The 14732-nt window shown below is 47.4% G+C and overlaps 1 protein-coding gene across 1 annotated transcript in view; it reads right to left on the reverse strand.

Annotated features, from left to right (window-relative positions):
* The window catches only part of chn2 (chimerin 2), a 20504-nt gene extending 6852 nt beyond the window's left edge, over positions 1 to 13652 (reverse strand). The window contains exons 1-6 of the mRNA XM_084703139.1: positions 13156 to 13652; positions 7646 to 7684; positions 5632 to 5687; positions 5233 to 5264; positions 4851 to 4964; positions 4409 to 4679 (exon numbers count right to left, since the gene is read on the reverse strand). Coding sequence (XP_084559265.1) covers positions 4409 to 4679; positions 4851 to 4964; positions 5233 to 5264; positions 5632 to 5687; positions 7646 to 7684; positions 13156 to 13204 — 561 coding nt within the window. The 5' untranslated portion in view covers positions 13205 to 13652. The remainder of the gene's footprint in view (positions 1 to 4408; positions 4680 to 4850; positions 4965 to 5232; positions 5265 to 5631; positions 5688 to 7645; positions 7685 to 13155) is intronic.
* Between the last annotated feature and the right edge of the window lie 1080 nt (positions 13653 to 14732).

Raw genomic sequence — 14732 nt, forward strand, 5'->3', positions numbered from 1 at the left:
GTGAGAGGAGCGTTGGTGGGGGGGGGGGGGGGTGGGGGGCAGCAGTGGGCGGCCCCAGGGCAGGAGTGTGCCTCACACAATGGCCCTCATTCACACAACCAGAAAGGAAAGAGAGAGAGAGAGAGAGAGAGAGGGGTCTTGGGTATCGAGGATGGGGGTGGGGTATGGGTGGGTTGTTTGTAGGAGGGTGTGCTGTCAGTTCTGCTCAACACGGCTCAGCAGATCTCCAAAGCGGGATCAATGGTCCATCCAGACTCTCTAAAGCACAGAGCGCACACCCCATTAGCCCTCTGCCTCGGGGACAAGCACTCCCCTCGGTAGGAGATGACAACACTTAACTGCTGAGAACCCCCAGGACCACGTCTCCAAACGCACTCGGAAGTCCTCCCGTCGCCCCCTCACAGAAGCCTGACACAGTCAGCAACTCAATCCAGACCATCCCTGGCCCTCTAGCACCCGTGCCGCGCCCTCTTAAATCAACCACATCTTGACCTCCGCATATCTGCAGCCTGCCGGTGGATGACCTCCCGGGGACCCAGGCCCCAGACGCTCCGACTCCTGCCTGCTCCCGCCAATCACCCCTCTCTCAGACCCCCAGCACAGCACAGCCACAACACAACCTCACCCTCCACTGAGATTGGGAGAGATTACGGCCATAATCCTCATTGAGGGCGTAATCCTGTGGTGCCCAAATCCTTGTCAAATCCTAGGGGGTGGGGGGGGGAGATCATTTGCAAGCCTGCAGCCATGCTCAGTGCCAACGGGGGGTTGTTGCTGACTCCAGAGCACTTTGGAACCTCACCCCCCCCACTGCCTAACCTCACCACTCCCCACCCCCTGACCTTACCACCCCCCACCCCCTAACCTCACCCCCTGCCGGGAAAACATCCCCAGCACCAGGAGGCTTTGCTACTGTCCTGCAATCAAACAACAACTAAATGGTCATCAGTGCAAGTAACAATAAACAGACATCCTGATGTACAGTATGTGTACTCCAATACAAATGCAAATTGCCTCGCCTCTTAAGAATGGTGACAGTGAGAGACAGTGTATCTATGTGTCCAGAGAAAAATAAGTCACACTGATTGCCGCGGGTAATCATGTATATAACAACATCATTTACGTAATCAAGCAGATGATAACTGAGATATACAACTCTATGCTGGAGCGTGTTCAAAAATCGGATAAGAATGAGGGGGGAATAGTGGAGAAATGAGAGAAAGAAAGAGAAGAGATGATTTGCGGCAGTAAAAGAAAATATCTTGAGCAATAAGTGAGTCGAGGAATGGAAACCTAGAGGGAGAGGGAGACTGATAGGGAAGTTGAAAGCTGAGATTAAATGAGGAATATGCAAAAGCCCTAAGCTCAAATGGGAGGTTTGGCAGCTTCAAGTTCTGACAGACCTTGAGGGACACAATAGCTCTGTTTAAAAAAGAAACGCTTCAGGCCTTTTGCACACCTTCCAACCCTGAACCTTTTGACCCAAAGACTAAGAGCTGTCGCCATAAAAATAATGGTGGAGGGCGGGTGACAGAACAGGTGGAGTCATTTGTCGTGTTTGACATCCCCCCCTCCTCTGAGGAAACTGCCAGTATCTGTTTATGTCCAACCTGACCAGAGTAGCCCTGATGAAGGATTGAAACATGAGGGAGGAACCCCAGTGGATAATTTTACCCCTTGGAGGGAGAATAGTAACAGAAACAGGCGGGTAAGAGAATGTGAGACAGAAATAAAAGGGGGGGAGAAGAAGAAGGAAAGGGGGGGGGGGGTGTTGGTAAAGTGTGTGAGTGAGGGTTATGCTCTTTGTGCCTGGGCAGATGGCTTCTCGTCTCTTAAAGAACGGCCTGGAAGAAAGGACACAAAAGGTAGCCGGACAAAAACCCTGGTCCCTTTTCAGTGGCCAGGGTCTTTTATTCTCCCTAGACTGTGTGAGGGCGCAGCTGAACAGACAGCAGGGCATCATGGGAAAGTAACACTAGTGTTTTTCTGTGGACACAGACACAGCAAAGACAGCAGGAGGAAGCCACACACATTCCTACACAAAACAAACCAAACAGTGTCTCAGACAAGCAGAAAAACAGTGGTCAGTCACTGAATGTTCTTCACTCCACCGAATTTGCAGATGAGTACTTTAGTAAAAAAAAAATATATATATATATATATATATATATGTAAAAAAGTGAGTAATACAGGGTTTAGCTGGTACTGAAGCTCAGTGGAGTCCGAGGATAAATATATAACAGCTGTCAATGTAAACAAATGCTTCCAGTAATTCTGGCCAATCTTTTTCATGTTTTCAGCAAGTAGATATTCATGGCAATTTCCTATGCGTACAGCCAATACTGTAGGTGGTGACAAACAAACATTATTTACACAACATTTGTCCAGGTTGCACACAATACCGGGAACTAAGAACAATTTGTTACTAAGCCCTGCAGAGATCAAACCAGTGTGGTGGCTGGCTCCCAAGAACGGGCTGTTGTTACCAGGAAACTTGCAGGCGTCTGGACACAGTGACAACTCCAACGCACACAATAGGCAAGGCGTGTGAACTGAAGAGGCTACATGGAAGGTGGCTGGGCAGGTCGAGTGAGTCAATCTCATGGGAGGAATTTTACTCGCGCAGCCAAACACACCCCAGAGACCACACGTATGCCTCGATAACAGAAGCACAGACTTGATATTTGACGAGATGTGCAAAGAGAGTTTCAAAGATGAGAGTGTACACACAGCAACCACTTGGCTTCCAGCCCAAGGGCGCGGTAGAGCTTGGGCACCGAGATCTAAGTGCCTTCGATGGGAGCCATTAGACAAGGCCTCCTCAGGGACATGTGTGGGATGGGACAGGATGACGAGCACTCCTGTCTCTGGCTTTTTATTGGATGTGACGGACAGTTCTTCTAGGTGGATGCTACTGACCTTTGGAGTCTTCACGTGTCACTATGAGGCTCCGTACATTTTATGATGTCACTTGAGAAGTGATCCAGATCCTGGACTGGACATTAAGCTTACAGAATCGAGGTCCTTTGCTGTAAAAAAAAAAAAAAAAACGACCCATCTTCTTTCTTAACAAACTTGCTCGGAAGACGATTCAGTATGAGATTAAGCACAGATTGTATGTTTAGTGGATACAAAACGCCTCTGTCAAAACTAAAGGGCAAACACAGAACCGAGTACAAACTCAAGGACAAAGACGTTACGAATCTAGTCCGACTTTCTGCATTGTAATGATATTGAGGAGAGTCTTCCCGGAAGAAGTTGCTGTTATTCTGAGTGCTAATATGTGCTGGAATCCCTGGAGTAGTAAACTATTGACCAGGAGTGGTTATACGTCCCTAACATACCAGCATTAAGGGCTTACTGTGTGTCTCTCCTAAACACTGACAGTGACGTTAATCACACTGTCGTGAGAGGGGCATCATGCCCTTCTGTTGACGTGGCACCAGACACACATGTCTCTGTCAGACAGTGAATGGCCTTCATGGCGACCTACTGGACACCTCATACTTCCTCAGCCGAGCTAATGCGTTTATTCAAATTCCAAAGATTGTTGCATGACATAACAGCTACTGCCCTAGGTAGCGCATGGGCCGATGAGGAAGCAGGGCATAGATATTCATCCATAGAGGAGAAAGCCTCGCCAATCTATCACGACACAACACACAAAGTGACAGGACAGACGTGCGAGGGTAGCTTGGCCTGGTCGCCATCTAGTGGAGACACAGGGAATGGCTTTGGCACGCTGCACAGACTGCACAGGGACGCCTCGTTTCTCATCGGTTAATTAGTCATTATCGTTCCACCACAGTTCATAAAAACAATCAGCGGCACAGTGTGATTCACTCAATACCAGCCCTGTGTCTGAGACTGTGGCCTCAGAGGAACCAACCCCCAAGTCCCTTAGGTGATCAGTATCTTTCAAAGAAGTCAACGAAGCATAAGAGAACACACACTCCTGCAGGGATAATGCACTTCTCCCAGGACAGACTATTAAAGCATGAAACACTCTGTTCTGACTTGATGCTGTAGACACACCAGATAATGAGGATCCATAGGTAGCAGATTCCAGTCGTAGACACAAGCGGTTACCAGTAGAACTGGTTGGAAAGGGGGGAAATAAACACAAAACGAGTCTCTCCTTTGGTCCTGTGAGAGAGGGGTCATGGCCAAGGTCATGTTCAACTTTTCATATGGAGACGTTAAGTCAAGTAGCCAGACATACTGCACCTTCAGCTACAATCACACAAAAGCAAAACAACGACGTCGAACAAGAAAGTTCCGGTGCTGAGAGGGGAAAAACAGCTCCAATAATACTCCCGACATTATTGCACGAATCTTGCTTGCACATAAACAACACACACAAGGTTAATCAACGCAAAGGGACCATCATCCAGAGACGCCAGCTCACCTTGTCATCCCTCTGGAAGGTGACCCTGCGTTGCTCCGGCCGCCCTCGGCTCAGCCGGCTCACCATCTTGTCCTTGAGCAGCGAGTTGTAGCCCAGGTGTTCGTAGATGGGGTTGGTGGTCATCTTGGCGATGTACTCGGCCGCCTTGGTCTCGATGTACAGGGTGATGAGGCCGTCGGTCACCAGGTCGTGCACCGATTCGAACCTCTTCTCGCCCACAAAGTGCTTCCCGTCATAGAAGAGTCTGTAGTTCAGGGTCTGGCGGCCAAACCTGGGGATGCATGGGCAGAATGTGAGGGATGGAGCGAACAAGTGATTTGGTGAGCGAGTGAGTGCGCAAGTGAGTGAGTAGGTAAGTGAGTGAGTGAGTGGGTAAGGGCGAGCGAAAAAGGGGGGCCACCAATGGCAGCGGCGGCCCTTGACATGACATGAGTGTGGTTACCTCAGGGCCAGGGTGTACGTCCCTGGCTGCCTCTGGCTCTCTCTGATGACGTAAGCCCCCTCGGCCCACCCCAGGAGCTTGTCTGCATGCTCCCTGGAGATGAGGCCGTGGAACCTGCCAACGTCCACACATCCCTTGTCACTCCTGCGGCCTCGTCTCTCCACTCCCACAAGTCTCTTTGTTCACGTCACACCCACATCTCCAACACGCGCACACACACACACACACACACACACACGATCGACCAACACTCCACCCACGCTTAAAGGCCCAACCCCATCTAATGCAAGACATCAATGACAGACGACACCCACTCAGCCTACAGCTGACGGCCTTATTAAAGAATAGACAACGGCGACGGCATTAACAAAGTCACACTTACTCTCTGCCGTAGTATTTCGGTCGGCTCTCCATCTGTAAGCCAGAGAAGATGCATGGTGTGACGGCGTCATGTTCAATCAGAGCTCATGTGAATGGCTTTGCCAGGCGTTCTAACAGCCTGTGTTAGAGATAGGAGTCTCTCTCCCACAGTTATATATCAATATATATATCAAGGCCTGTCTAAAGACCCTGCCTCTGTCTAATGCTGCCAAACCACGGTCTGCCATGTTGGAGCTGGATTAGACGAACTGTGTGTTAAACAGCTGATGATTAACAGCATGCTCTGAGGGCCTCGCGAGGAGGATGTTATGGATGTGTGTTGGCAGAGGCTGCGCTGCGTGTGTCGCGGCACCACGCCGGTTCACCTCGCTCGTATCGACGCGCGGACAGACGGACTGACCTCTTGAGGACATGTGATCCTCTTGGGCCTGGGAGCCTCCTGCTGGAGCTGGTACACTGGGGGGGGGGGGGGGGGGGGGGGGGGGGGAGACACGGACAGTCACACTGGGCTCTGTTCCACTGGTCCACTTATAGCCACAGCTATGTAGCGCCCTGGGCTCTGTTCGTCCTGCTCCGACACATAGCGCCAGTCCCAACACAACACGTGCAGGCCAGGACAGCGTGTGTGGCATTACGTGGAGTGGAGGTAAACGAATCGAGGCCGCGCGGGGAGGAGTCGTTCGCTGGCCACCGCGAGGGCATTGTCACGACACGTCGCTTCGTCTCCTTGAGGCTGTTTTCACTCGAACTAGCAGTGGTTCATAGAAAAGGCCACAAGGTAGACCAGGGGCCATTAGCTAAGATGGGTATGGCTAATCTCTCCAGTGTTTTATATGACAGCGGCCATAACTCTCCGAGCCCTCTGAGTGAATGGATGCATATTTCACAGCGTGCGACTCGAGGCCTAATGCAGGATGTTTGGCGGCGAATATTAATCCTGTTGACTGGGATGGAGGGAAGCACAACAACACATACTGTACAGTAAAAACAGTCAACTGATTGGGGGGGGGGGGGATTTTGTCTCTGAGCAGGACAACAAGACACACACCAGGCTTACCTCAGGGGATTCGACTGAAGAGATCAATGGAATGTATGTCATGTCTAGTCCCTTTTCCTAAAATGTTACAGCCATCCATTTTAATCTGCTTTTAATCCCCCAAATGCGCCCGCTGTTGGCCTGCTGCTTTACCATCTACAAACCAGTAAATACAGCTGTTATCTAAGCCTCTGGAGGAGGAAGTCGGTGGGGCGGTCGTTATGTTTGGTGGTGCGGAATGTGAAACTGTGTGGAGGTGAGGAAATACCAGGGAAATGGTCATATTGTCAAATGCTGCATGTGTCACGTCCTCGTGTAACGTGCAAAACAGCAACACTGGGAGTGGTGTGAAGGATGTGATGAGGAGCAGGCTGAATCTTAACGGCGGCAGATTTTCCACGCGGGGGATGGAAGACTCCTGACTGTGAGTTTTCTCCTTTTTCTTTTTTGTCATGGAGACTCAAGTCAAGCAGCACGAGCTGGACTGCGTCCACACCCATGACGGCGGACGTGGTGAGCTCTAAAAATACACTCCCTGTTTTCTCTCGGCGGAAAAGAAGATTGGAGAAGTAAAAAACGTGGAACTGTAAGGATGGGAAGAACCACACGACACATTCAGACCAAACCAAATAAACCTCGGGCAGGCGCAAGGGGCATCCAAACAAAGTATACTGGAAAAACACATTGATACCGTATTTGTCATTCATTTGACAACAAAAATCACACTAATATAAATACATTATTTGCCATCCGAATTGAGCGCTGAACATGAGACAGCTTTTAGAAGACATTTACAATGTATTACGACATCCACAGTGTAGAAATGTGCAGCATCCAATTACAGCACTGCATTCTATAGATCCAGTTCATTTTCGGATAGCACTTTCTCTTTCCAACCCCCCAAAAATAAATCCCAATGGCCCTGCTTCTCTGTCTCCAGCAGATGCCACGCTGATGTGATGAGAAGCCACGAGGAGCCAGTTCCGCTCCGCTCTGACATAACAGTGCATAATGAGGAGTTCTGGAAAGATCATCATATTTTAGCTCGACGGCTTCCTCCAGGTAGAAATAAAATGTCCTAAAGGACACACAATTCTGCTCCTGTGAGGGATGGAGCTATGCATTACTGGCAGGGAAGTTTGTGCGCGTGTACGTGCGTGTCTACGTGCGTGTGTGTGCGTGAGTTGGGGGGGAGTACTCGTTTGAAAACAAATGCAGCATTGTGTATTGCAACTTACACCCTTCAGAAAACCCTGACAGGGCTTAAGTATTTATGCTTCTGCTCATGAGATCACAAACTGTACAGATCCTTTGTAATGTAAGCCTGGGCCAGAAGTCCACATTCCTAATCAACACACATGACTTCACAAATACTCACAGTAAGACTTCCATATGGGCGGCTGGTAGTCCTCAGGATCTGAAAACAACCACAAAGGACATCGGTCAGACAATCACGCACGTACAGATGTTTCTCAAGACGTTTGGAGGCCGTGTCGAGACCGTGTCGTCTTCAACATGCTCCTCTCAGGGTTCTCTGGGAGCTCGTCGCCACGGTGACGCAGGTGTTGTTTGTTTCGTCGATAGAAAGTCGTTGGGCACACGGCCCCACGCCGAGTTGCAACGTGGCGAGGGCTGATGAAACCAGTTTGATGCCATCTCCCTGCTCCAAGGACAATCGATATAGATGTCCAGATAGTTATTCTACTTAGGGCTGGCACACAGCAGATCTATACCAGCCGGAGAAATCCTGCTTCACAGGCACGTCTAAAGAAATTTACGTTGGAGCTGTCTGATGATATGCAGTGTTCATTAAAGCAAACACTGCGAGGGAAACGAAAAGAGTAGATCTATTTTTCCATCTCAACACCCCCAAGGGGATACGTGACAACATGAGGGAATCTGCACTCATTTAATTGCACGGGTGAGGTGCTTTGTATGAGCGTGAGATTCTTTAATCAAATTCAAGGCGTTTCTACTGAAATTCATCAAACTGAATAGTTGCCTGCCTCACCCAATCTCAAGACAGCCTTCTGCTCTGTCTAAAGATCCTAACGGTATTCCAACATTACTCAAACGCCATAGGTCAATTGTTTTAAATCTGTATGCCAACTTTATCGGCACACTGAGGGACATCGACTGATTCTTCTGTGTAGCAGAGATTCTTAGCGTAGCGTCAGAAGAGCAAATATGGTCAGACTGAAACCACAGGACGTGTTCCTGATGGATCACAAGACTCACATCTATCTCACGACTTCCCGACAGGAGGATCCATCAGACAGGGTGAGTAATTGCGTGTAAGAACAATGAATCACATTAAGCCTGAAGATCAACTGTCTTCATTTAAAACATCCCGGCACATTCCACGGTGAATCGATAGTGTGACCCGGACCTCCTCCGAGAGAGACGGGCTGAATGTTAACCACCCTGCGGATACACCTGGGACAATGGGGATGTGTGTGCAAGAGAGAAAGAGACAGAGACAGACAGAAAGAGGGCGAGAGACCGAAAGAGAAAGAAAAGGGAGAGAAACGTCGAGACAGACCAAATCAGAGAATGAGACAGAGAGAGAGCCAGAGTTAGAGAGAGAGACAATGAGACGGACAGATGAGACACAGATGTCGCCTTGAAACATCCTCTCTGTACCTCCAGTCACAGTCTCTATAGATTCATGTCGATTCATTTCCGCCAGAGTGAGTCTGTCTGACTGTCAGCACTTTGTGAACTGTCTGACTCCAGGAGCTCAGCACATTGCCTCCGTACTGCTGCCAACCGGTACTGTGCTCACACTGGCACAGAGGCACAGAGGAGCCAGACCTTGACAGGGGCCACATCCAAGCATCATCAACCCCATAAAACTCACTCTAGCTAGCTTTTACGCTAGCTGGTAATCATTGTCAAACCGAGAAGGAGACAGAAAGACAGAGAGATAGAGGGGGAAGCGAAGGAGAGAGCGGGAGGGGGTTGAGGGAGGGAGGGAGGGAGGGAGGGAGGGAGGGAGGGAGGGAGGGAGGGAGGGAGGGAGGGAGGGAGGGAGGGAGGGAGGGAGGGAGGGAGGGAGGGAGGGAGGGAGGGAGGGAGGGAGGGAGGGAGGGAGGGAGGGAGGGAGGGAGGGAGGGAGGGAGGGAGGGAGGGACAGAAAGAGCCAGAGGGCGACTTTTTAAGGACAAACTTTGATGGAGGCTCTTAGGAGCAGCGACCACGCTTGGTGTCCCAGGGGATTGATTAGTCTTCAGGCTCCATTTGCTGATGTGTGGTTACAGCACATTACTTTGGAGAACGTATTGTCGTCCCAAAGTCAGGAGTCGCGCTAGAAAACAATCCCAACAAACGATCTACTGCAGCCTGTTTGAAGAATGGGATTTATTTTTTGGTCACCCGCCAAAAAGTCTCTTTTGAAACGTATTATTTTTAATAACTGATGCCATTGCTGTCTGTTTTTGTACACTAGTGCTGTCTGGGGAGGGAGAGTATTGTAGGCAGGCTTGGAGCTGACTCACACACTCCAAACACATACACACACATATTGAGCTTGAGATCTAAAAAACATCTTACATGATTTCAAATGTAGAATGTTGAGTTTGTGCTGTGCACGTTGATCAGTCGGAATCTGGAGTGTGGAAGCTGCCGGAAGGTTGCTCCCCAAGAGAAGACTGCAATTAATTGTGTTGCCCTCCATTACTCAGCAGACAGGGGCATTCGATAAAATAATTACTGTTGAATGTTTGCTCGGAGACAAAGAGAATATGTTATGAACGAAGATCAAGCTGAAGATCAAGAGAAGATAAGCTCAAACTATTTTGGACAAAAACACCTTTTATGCAAGGATTTCGGATGTTTCAGAATGTAACACAAGTGCAATGTTTTTCTTTTGAGCTATTGTTCAAGTTTAAAGTTTGTGTAACATCCAGGATGGTCTATTTTGCATGAATAGGAACAAACAAAATACCACCTCTGAGGGAATACGAAAGCTATCAAAGTCCTTTGACCACCCAAACATTCAGGTCTTGCGCCCTACTTAACACCCTCCCAATCCCTTTTGACAGCTAGACCCAACAAAACATATGGATACACACAGGGATGGACACGCAAACACACACTGCTGATCACCGTGTCATAAGGATGAAGCACGGCCCCTGTAGGGACACCATCTGTGCGTCACACGCCTCTAAAACAAGCAGCTCCAATCCTCCCCAGTCAAACCAGTTCTTACATACCTCTAACGGTATCACTCCATCTCCTACACTGTATCCATTCTGTGTATGACGTGATGCAAATAGTAGAGCTGAGGGGAACTTTTCAAACTCGGGTCATTAAACATGGCATGTGAGAGGAAAACAAGTATGTGTGTGTGTGTGTGTGTGGGCGTGTGTGGGCGTGTGGGCATAATGTCATGTCAGTGCCCAGTCTGTGTGTAGTGTGCGGGCTGCAGCACCAGTTAAGGGAAGAACACACTGTTTGGTAATGTGATTCTGGGCCTAACTCGTGCATGCCAGAAAGGGGGCCTGTGCCGGTGATTAATAATGAATGAGGAACCAGCAGATGCACCAGCAGTACTGGTTAGAGGGGGCAATATGACCCCCCTGTCTCCCCGCCACACAGGAACAATATCAATCCTCTTCTAAGGTCTTGTGTCGAACTGACACCGAAATTAGAGTTAGGGGTTACAAACGACTCAGGTACACAGGTTCGGCCTCACTGCTGTGATTGCATCCCGCAGCGTTGAGACTGATACATGTGTGGGGAACTCTTTACACAACAGCTGCAGGACACACTTCTGCCTCCCAATCGAATTCCGTTGGCACGAGCCCAAGGCGGGAGACATACTTCCATCCTACATCCCATCATTTATTTTCAAAGCGCTCTTTTCCTCAGAGCTGTCTGGCGAACAGGATTCTGGTTCGTGCTTCTGAGGCTGCCTGAGCCAAGAGAGGGTAGGAGTCTCTGAGATCAGCACTCTAACATGGCCACAAATGACTCTACCAGAGGGAGAAAATTACAGCAGAACGTATTACTAATTCTGTTTCAATTAGAAAGTACTAGTCAGTGCCTTCGAGGGACTAGGGGTCTCAATGATGTTCCTTCTCTCGTTGTGTCATAACCCACGATGCATTTGGATGCACTTCTATGACTCCATCTCTCCCACCTCGGCAGATCCATAAAGCCACATCGCGTCAAAGCCCAACCTTGATTGGCCAGACCAGTGGGATCTAATCTGATCAGTGAAACAGAGGAACACAGCAATACCTAAAGATTGATTTTGTTTTAGGTCCATATAGTGTAATTTGGAGCATAACGTGATTTATTTGTCACAGTAACATACCTCACAGAGACGAGATTATTCAAATGTTGTGTCTGCCAAAATGCTCCTTGACAAAAATAATGATACCCTTGTGACAAGCACTCCATCCCTGGCAGAAGCAGAGCTTGTAACCTTTGATAATTATATCGAGGCCCCAGCAGTAATGACAGCTCTCCAAGCCACAGTAAGAAAAGACTTTCCCCTCAAAGAACCAGTGGTCACACAGTAAATCCACTCATTTCGGCAAACATACACATGAGATAATGCTGCCTGAAGTATGTGGTTACCACAAGCTATATCAACTTGGAGCAGTTGTCTCCTGGCTCTCATGGGCAGCGCCTTGGGGAAATATGACTCTGTCTGTGTGGTAAGATTGGAGGGTAAAAAGAAGCAGAGAGAACTGAATAAACACAGGATATCATATCTCTTACTATGATGAAGAGTCAGCAGCAGAACGGTGAACACACTCACTCACACTTGGGCTCAAATGGGACACACGCTCTGTACGTAAGCAGGCTACATCAAGCTATGTGTATGTATACTTTATTACACTAGTGTATGCTATTGTAGATGTTTATGTAAGCCACAGCTTTCCCCAAGGGCAGAATAGAGGTCTAAACACCACAGATGTAAACTCACTCCTTTGCCATTGAGCTAGGACTTAACCACTTATTCACGAGGACACTTAGAGCTACACTTATATGTGAAAATAGACACATTCTCAGTATACACACACACACACACACACTCACAAATAAAAACAAACACACACACACACACGTGTCCTTTCTTGCAGTCTTTGGTGTGGTCACCACAGTCCAGAACTGTGATAGTGCATGATGCACTTTATACCCTGGCAAACACAGGCAACATCCAGTGGTTTACCTATTAAGCTTTGGTAGAGGAACTCGAAAGCCAACTCCTATTTGCCTAGCTGTATCAGATGAGAAATTCCCAACGTTTTTTGCGTTATTTCCTTGTCCCTTTCACGCATGAATAGTACAGTGTGGGTTGAGGCTTTCAACGGATTCTAGAGGGTAAACTTCCTGGTATGTCAACTATTGTATTAATACTGTAGCCTACAGTGTTACTGCAAAATCGCAACCTTTGAGAAATGTCATATTGAGCCCTGGTCTCTAAAATGCTGCGTTATGGAAAATGAAATGACACAACAAATGTTTTGGGTGGGAATTGATTAACACGAACGATCGTTTGTCATTCTACTGAGTCCAACATCGCTGAAAATGGGTAGACTCCAACCAACAGTGTACAGTGAGAGCTATCCTACAATTGTTTAAAAAAAAAAAAAAAAACACTAACCCCTATGAAATGTAAAGAGGAAAAGACCACAGATGGCAGAGTGATTGACACTCGATTGATGATCAACAAATGATTGACAGAAATGCTCCACCAGCGGTGCCCAAGAGTTGGGCGATGCCTATGTCCATTACGCACTGATCGGAGAGAGATGGGAAAAGTTACGTAGCAAATAAGCCAGAATTTACGACACTTACATTTGTGCAGCACACAATAATTCATTCACGGCACGCTGGACAGTCATCTATACACACACTTCACATGTTCCTCACCTGACGAGACTGATGAACCTGAGAGACTTGAATTACTAGATGCTGCCATCCCAATCGCTTTGAAAATCGGTTACTCGCGAGTGGTCAAGGTGCGCTCCCAGCACGTCTCCGGTGGTCCGTCCATCTCAACCTGTCACGTCCCCTTTCTGTCTACGTTTTCCCTAAGTGTCAATTATTTGTAGTGTAAGTCTCACTAAATTGCTCACCAAGTAGACCAGTTCCCTGCTACGAGTTTTAGTATGACAGTGGAACGTGCTTTCACTTCTCCGCTCCTTTCTCTAGTGCTTCCCCGCGCGCCGTATGTTGCCGCATACTGTTGCCACTCACCGCTGTTAAAAATAGTCAGGCAATGTACAGCAACATGGATTATTCGATCGTAGCCCTAGAATGCACTGATGCATCAGACCCACACAAAAGTTGAAGTGGATGCGACATTCTTGACCATGTATTCTACTAAAAAAATTAAAATACTTTGGGTTTGCCTACAGGACTATCATTTCCATGTGCCACTTTAAGGACTGTAATAAACACACTATACTGAGACGTTGACGCCTTCTTAAAGTGAGAGTACAGTATGCTGCTAAAGTTTATCGATTCATTCAATAGCCTTGTAGGGCTCCCTGAACCTAAACCAGTTATCTGCTAATCTCAACTCCATCTTTTTAAGATAGATGATACATTTTATTAAATTATAGGCCCACATTCCCAAAACTACAACACAAAGTAGCCTACTGAGAGGGGCTATTTCATATAGGCCTAATAAATGTGGCTAACAACGAGCTGTTAAGCATGCAGATGTACGCTCATGTGGCTGTCCAAAGTTGTCAAAATGCATTAACCAATGAATGAAACAGTGAAATAAATAATTAGGAAAATCATTAATAAATAATAAGACTTTATTTATATAACAGATGTCATACAAGAATTCCTGCTCGCAGTCTCTGCGGGAATCCAAAACACATGGCAACACACTATAGCCGCAGTCTTTGCGGTATCTCGAGCCACAGTCTTTGCAGTAGGGGGAATTGGGAATAGTAAGGGAATTAGGCTGGTGATCAGAAGTTTGCCAGATCGATTCCTGGCTGTGCAAAATGACTTTGTGTCACTTTACCCTAATTGTCCTTGCTACTCACTGTATGTCGCTCTGGATAAGAGCGTCTGCTAAATGACTAATTGTAACTCAACAAAATACGAGACAATCTTTGTGAAAATACCCTGACTTCTTTAAATAACGTCAGGTAGGCCTGAAATGGCATGAAATACTTTCAAAATGTCTCATAGATGTTAATGTTATCATATTAATTTAGAAGTTAATGTTGTCATATTAATTTCAAAATAGTCTTACTGATAATTATATTTCTCAATCATGTATTTCTTCATACCATTTTACATTCATGAGTCATGACCTATGACTACCTCGCCCACTGACATTACTGCCGTACTGATAGTGTTTCTTAACAAAAAAAAGTAATGTTACTATAAACCAAATGCTATGAAATTCATGTCACACGGACAGGTTGTAAACCTAGTTATCTGTGTTGCAAGCGGCATGCAGACTATGGATGAACACGTAATTC

This window comes from Hypomesus nipponensis, chromosome 2, assembly GCF_054491055.1.
Source record: "Hypomesus nipponensis isolate SF chromosome 2, ASM5449105v1, whole genome shotgun sequence".
Classification (NCBI taxonomy): Eukaryota; Metazoa; Chordata; class Actinopteri; order Osmeriformes; family Osmeridae; genus Hypomesus; species Hypomesus nipponensis.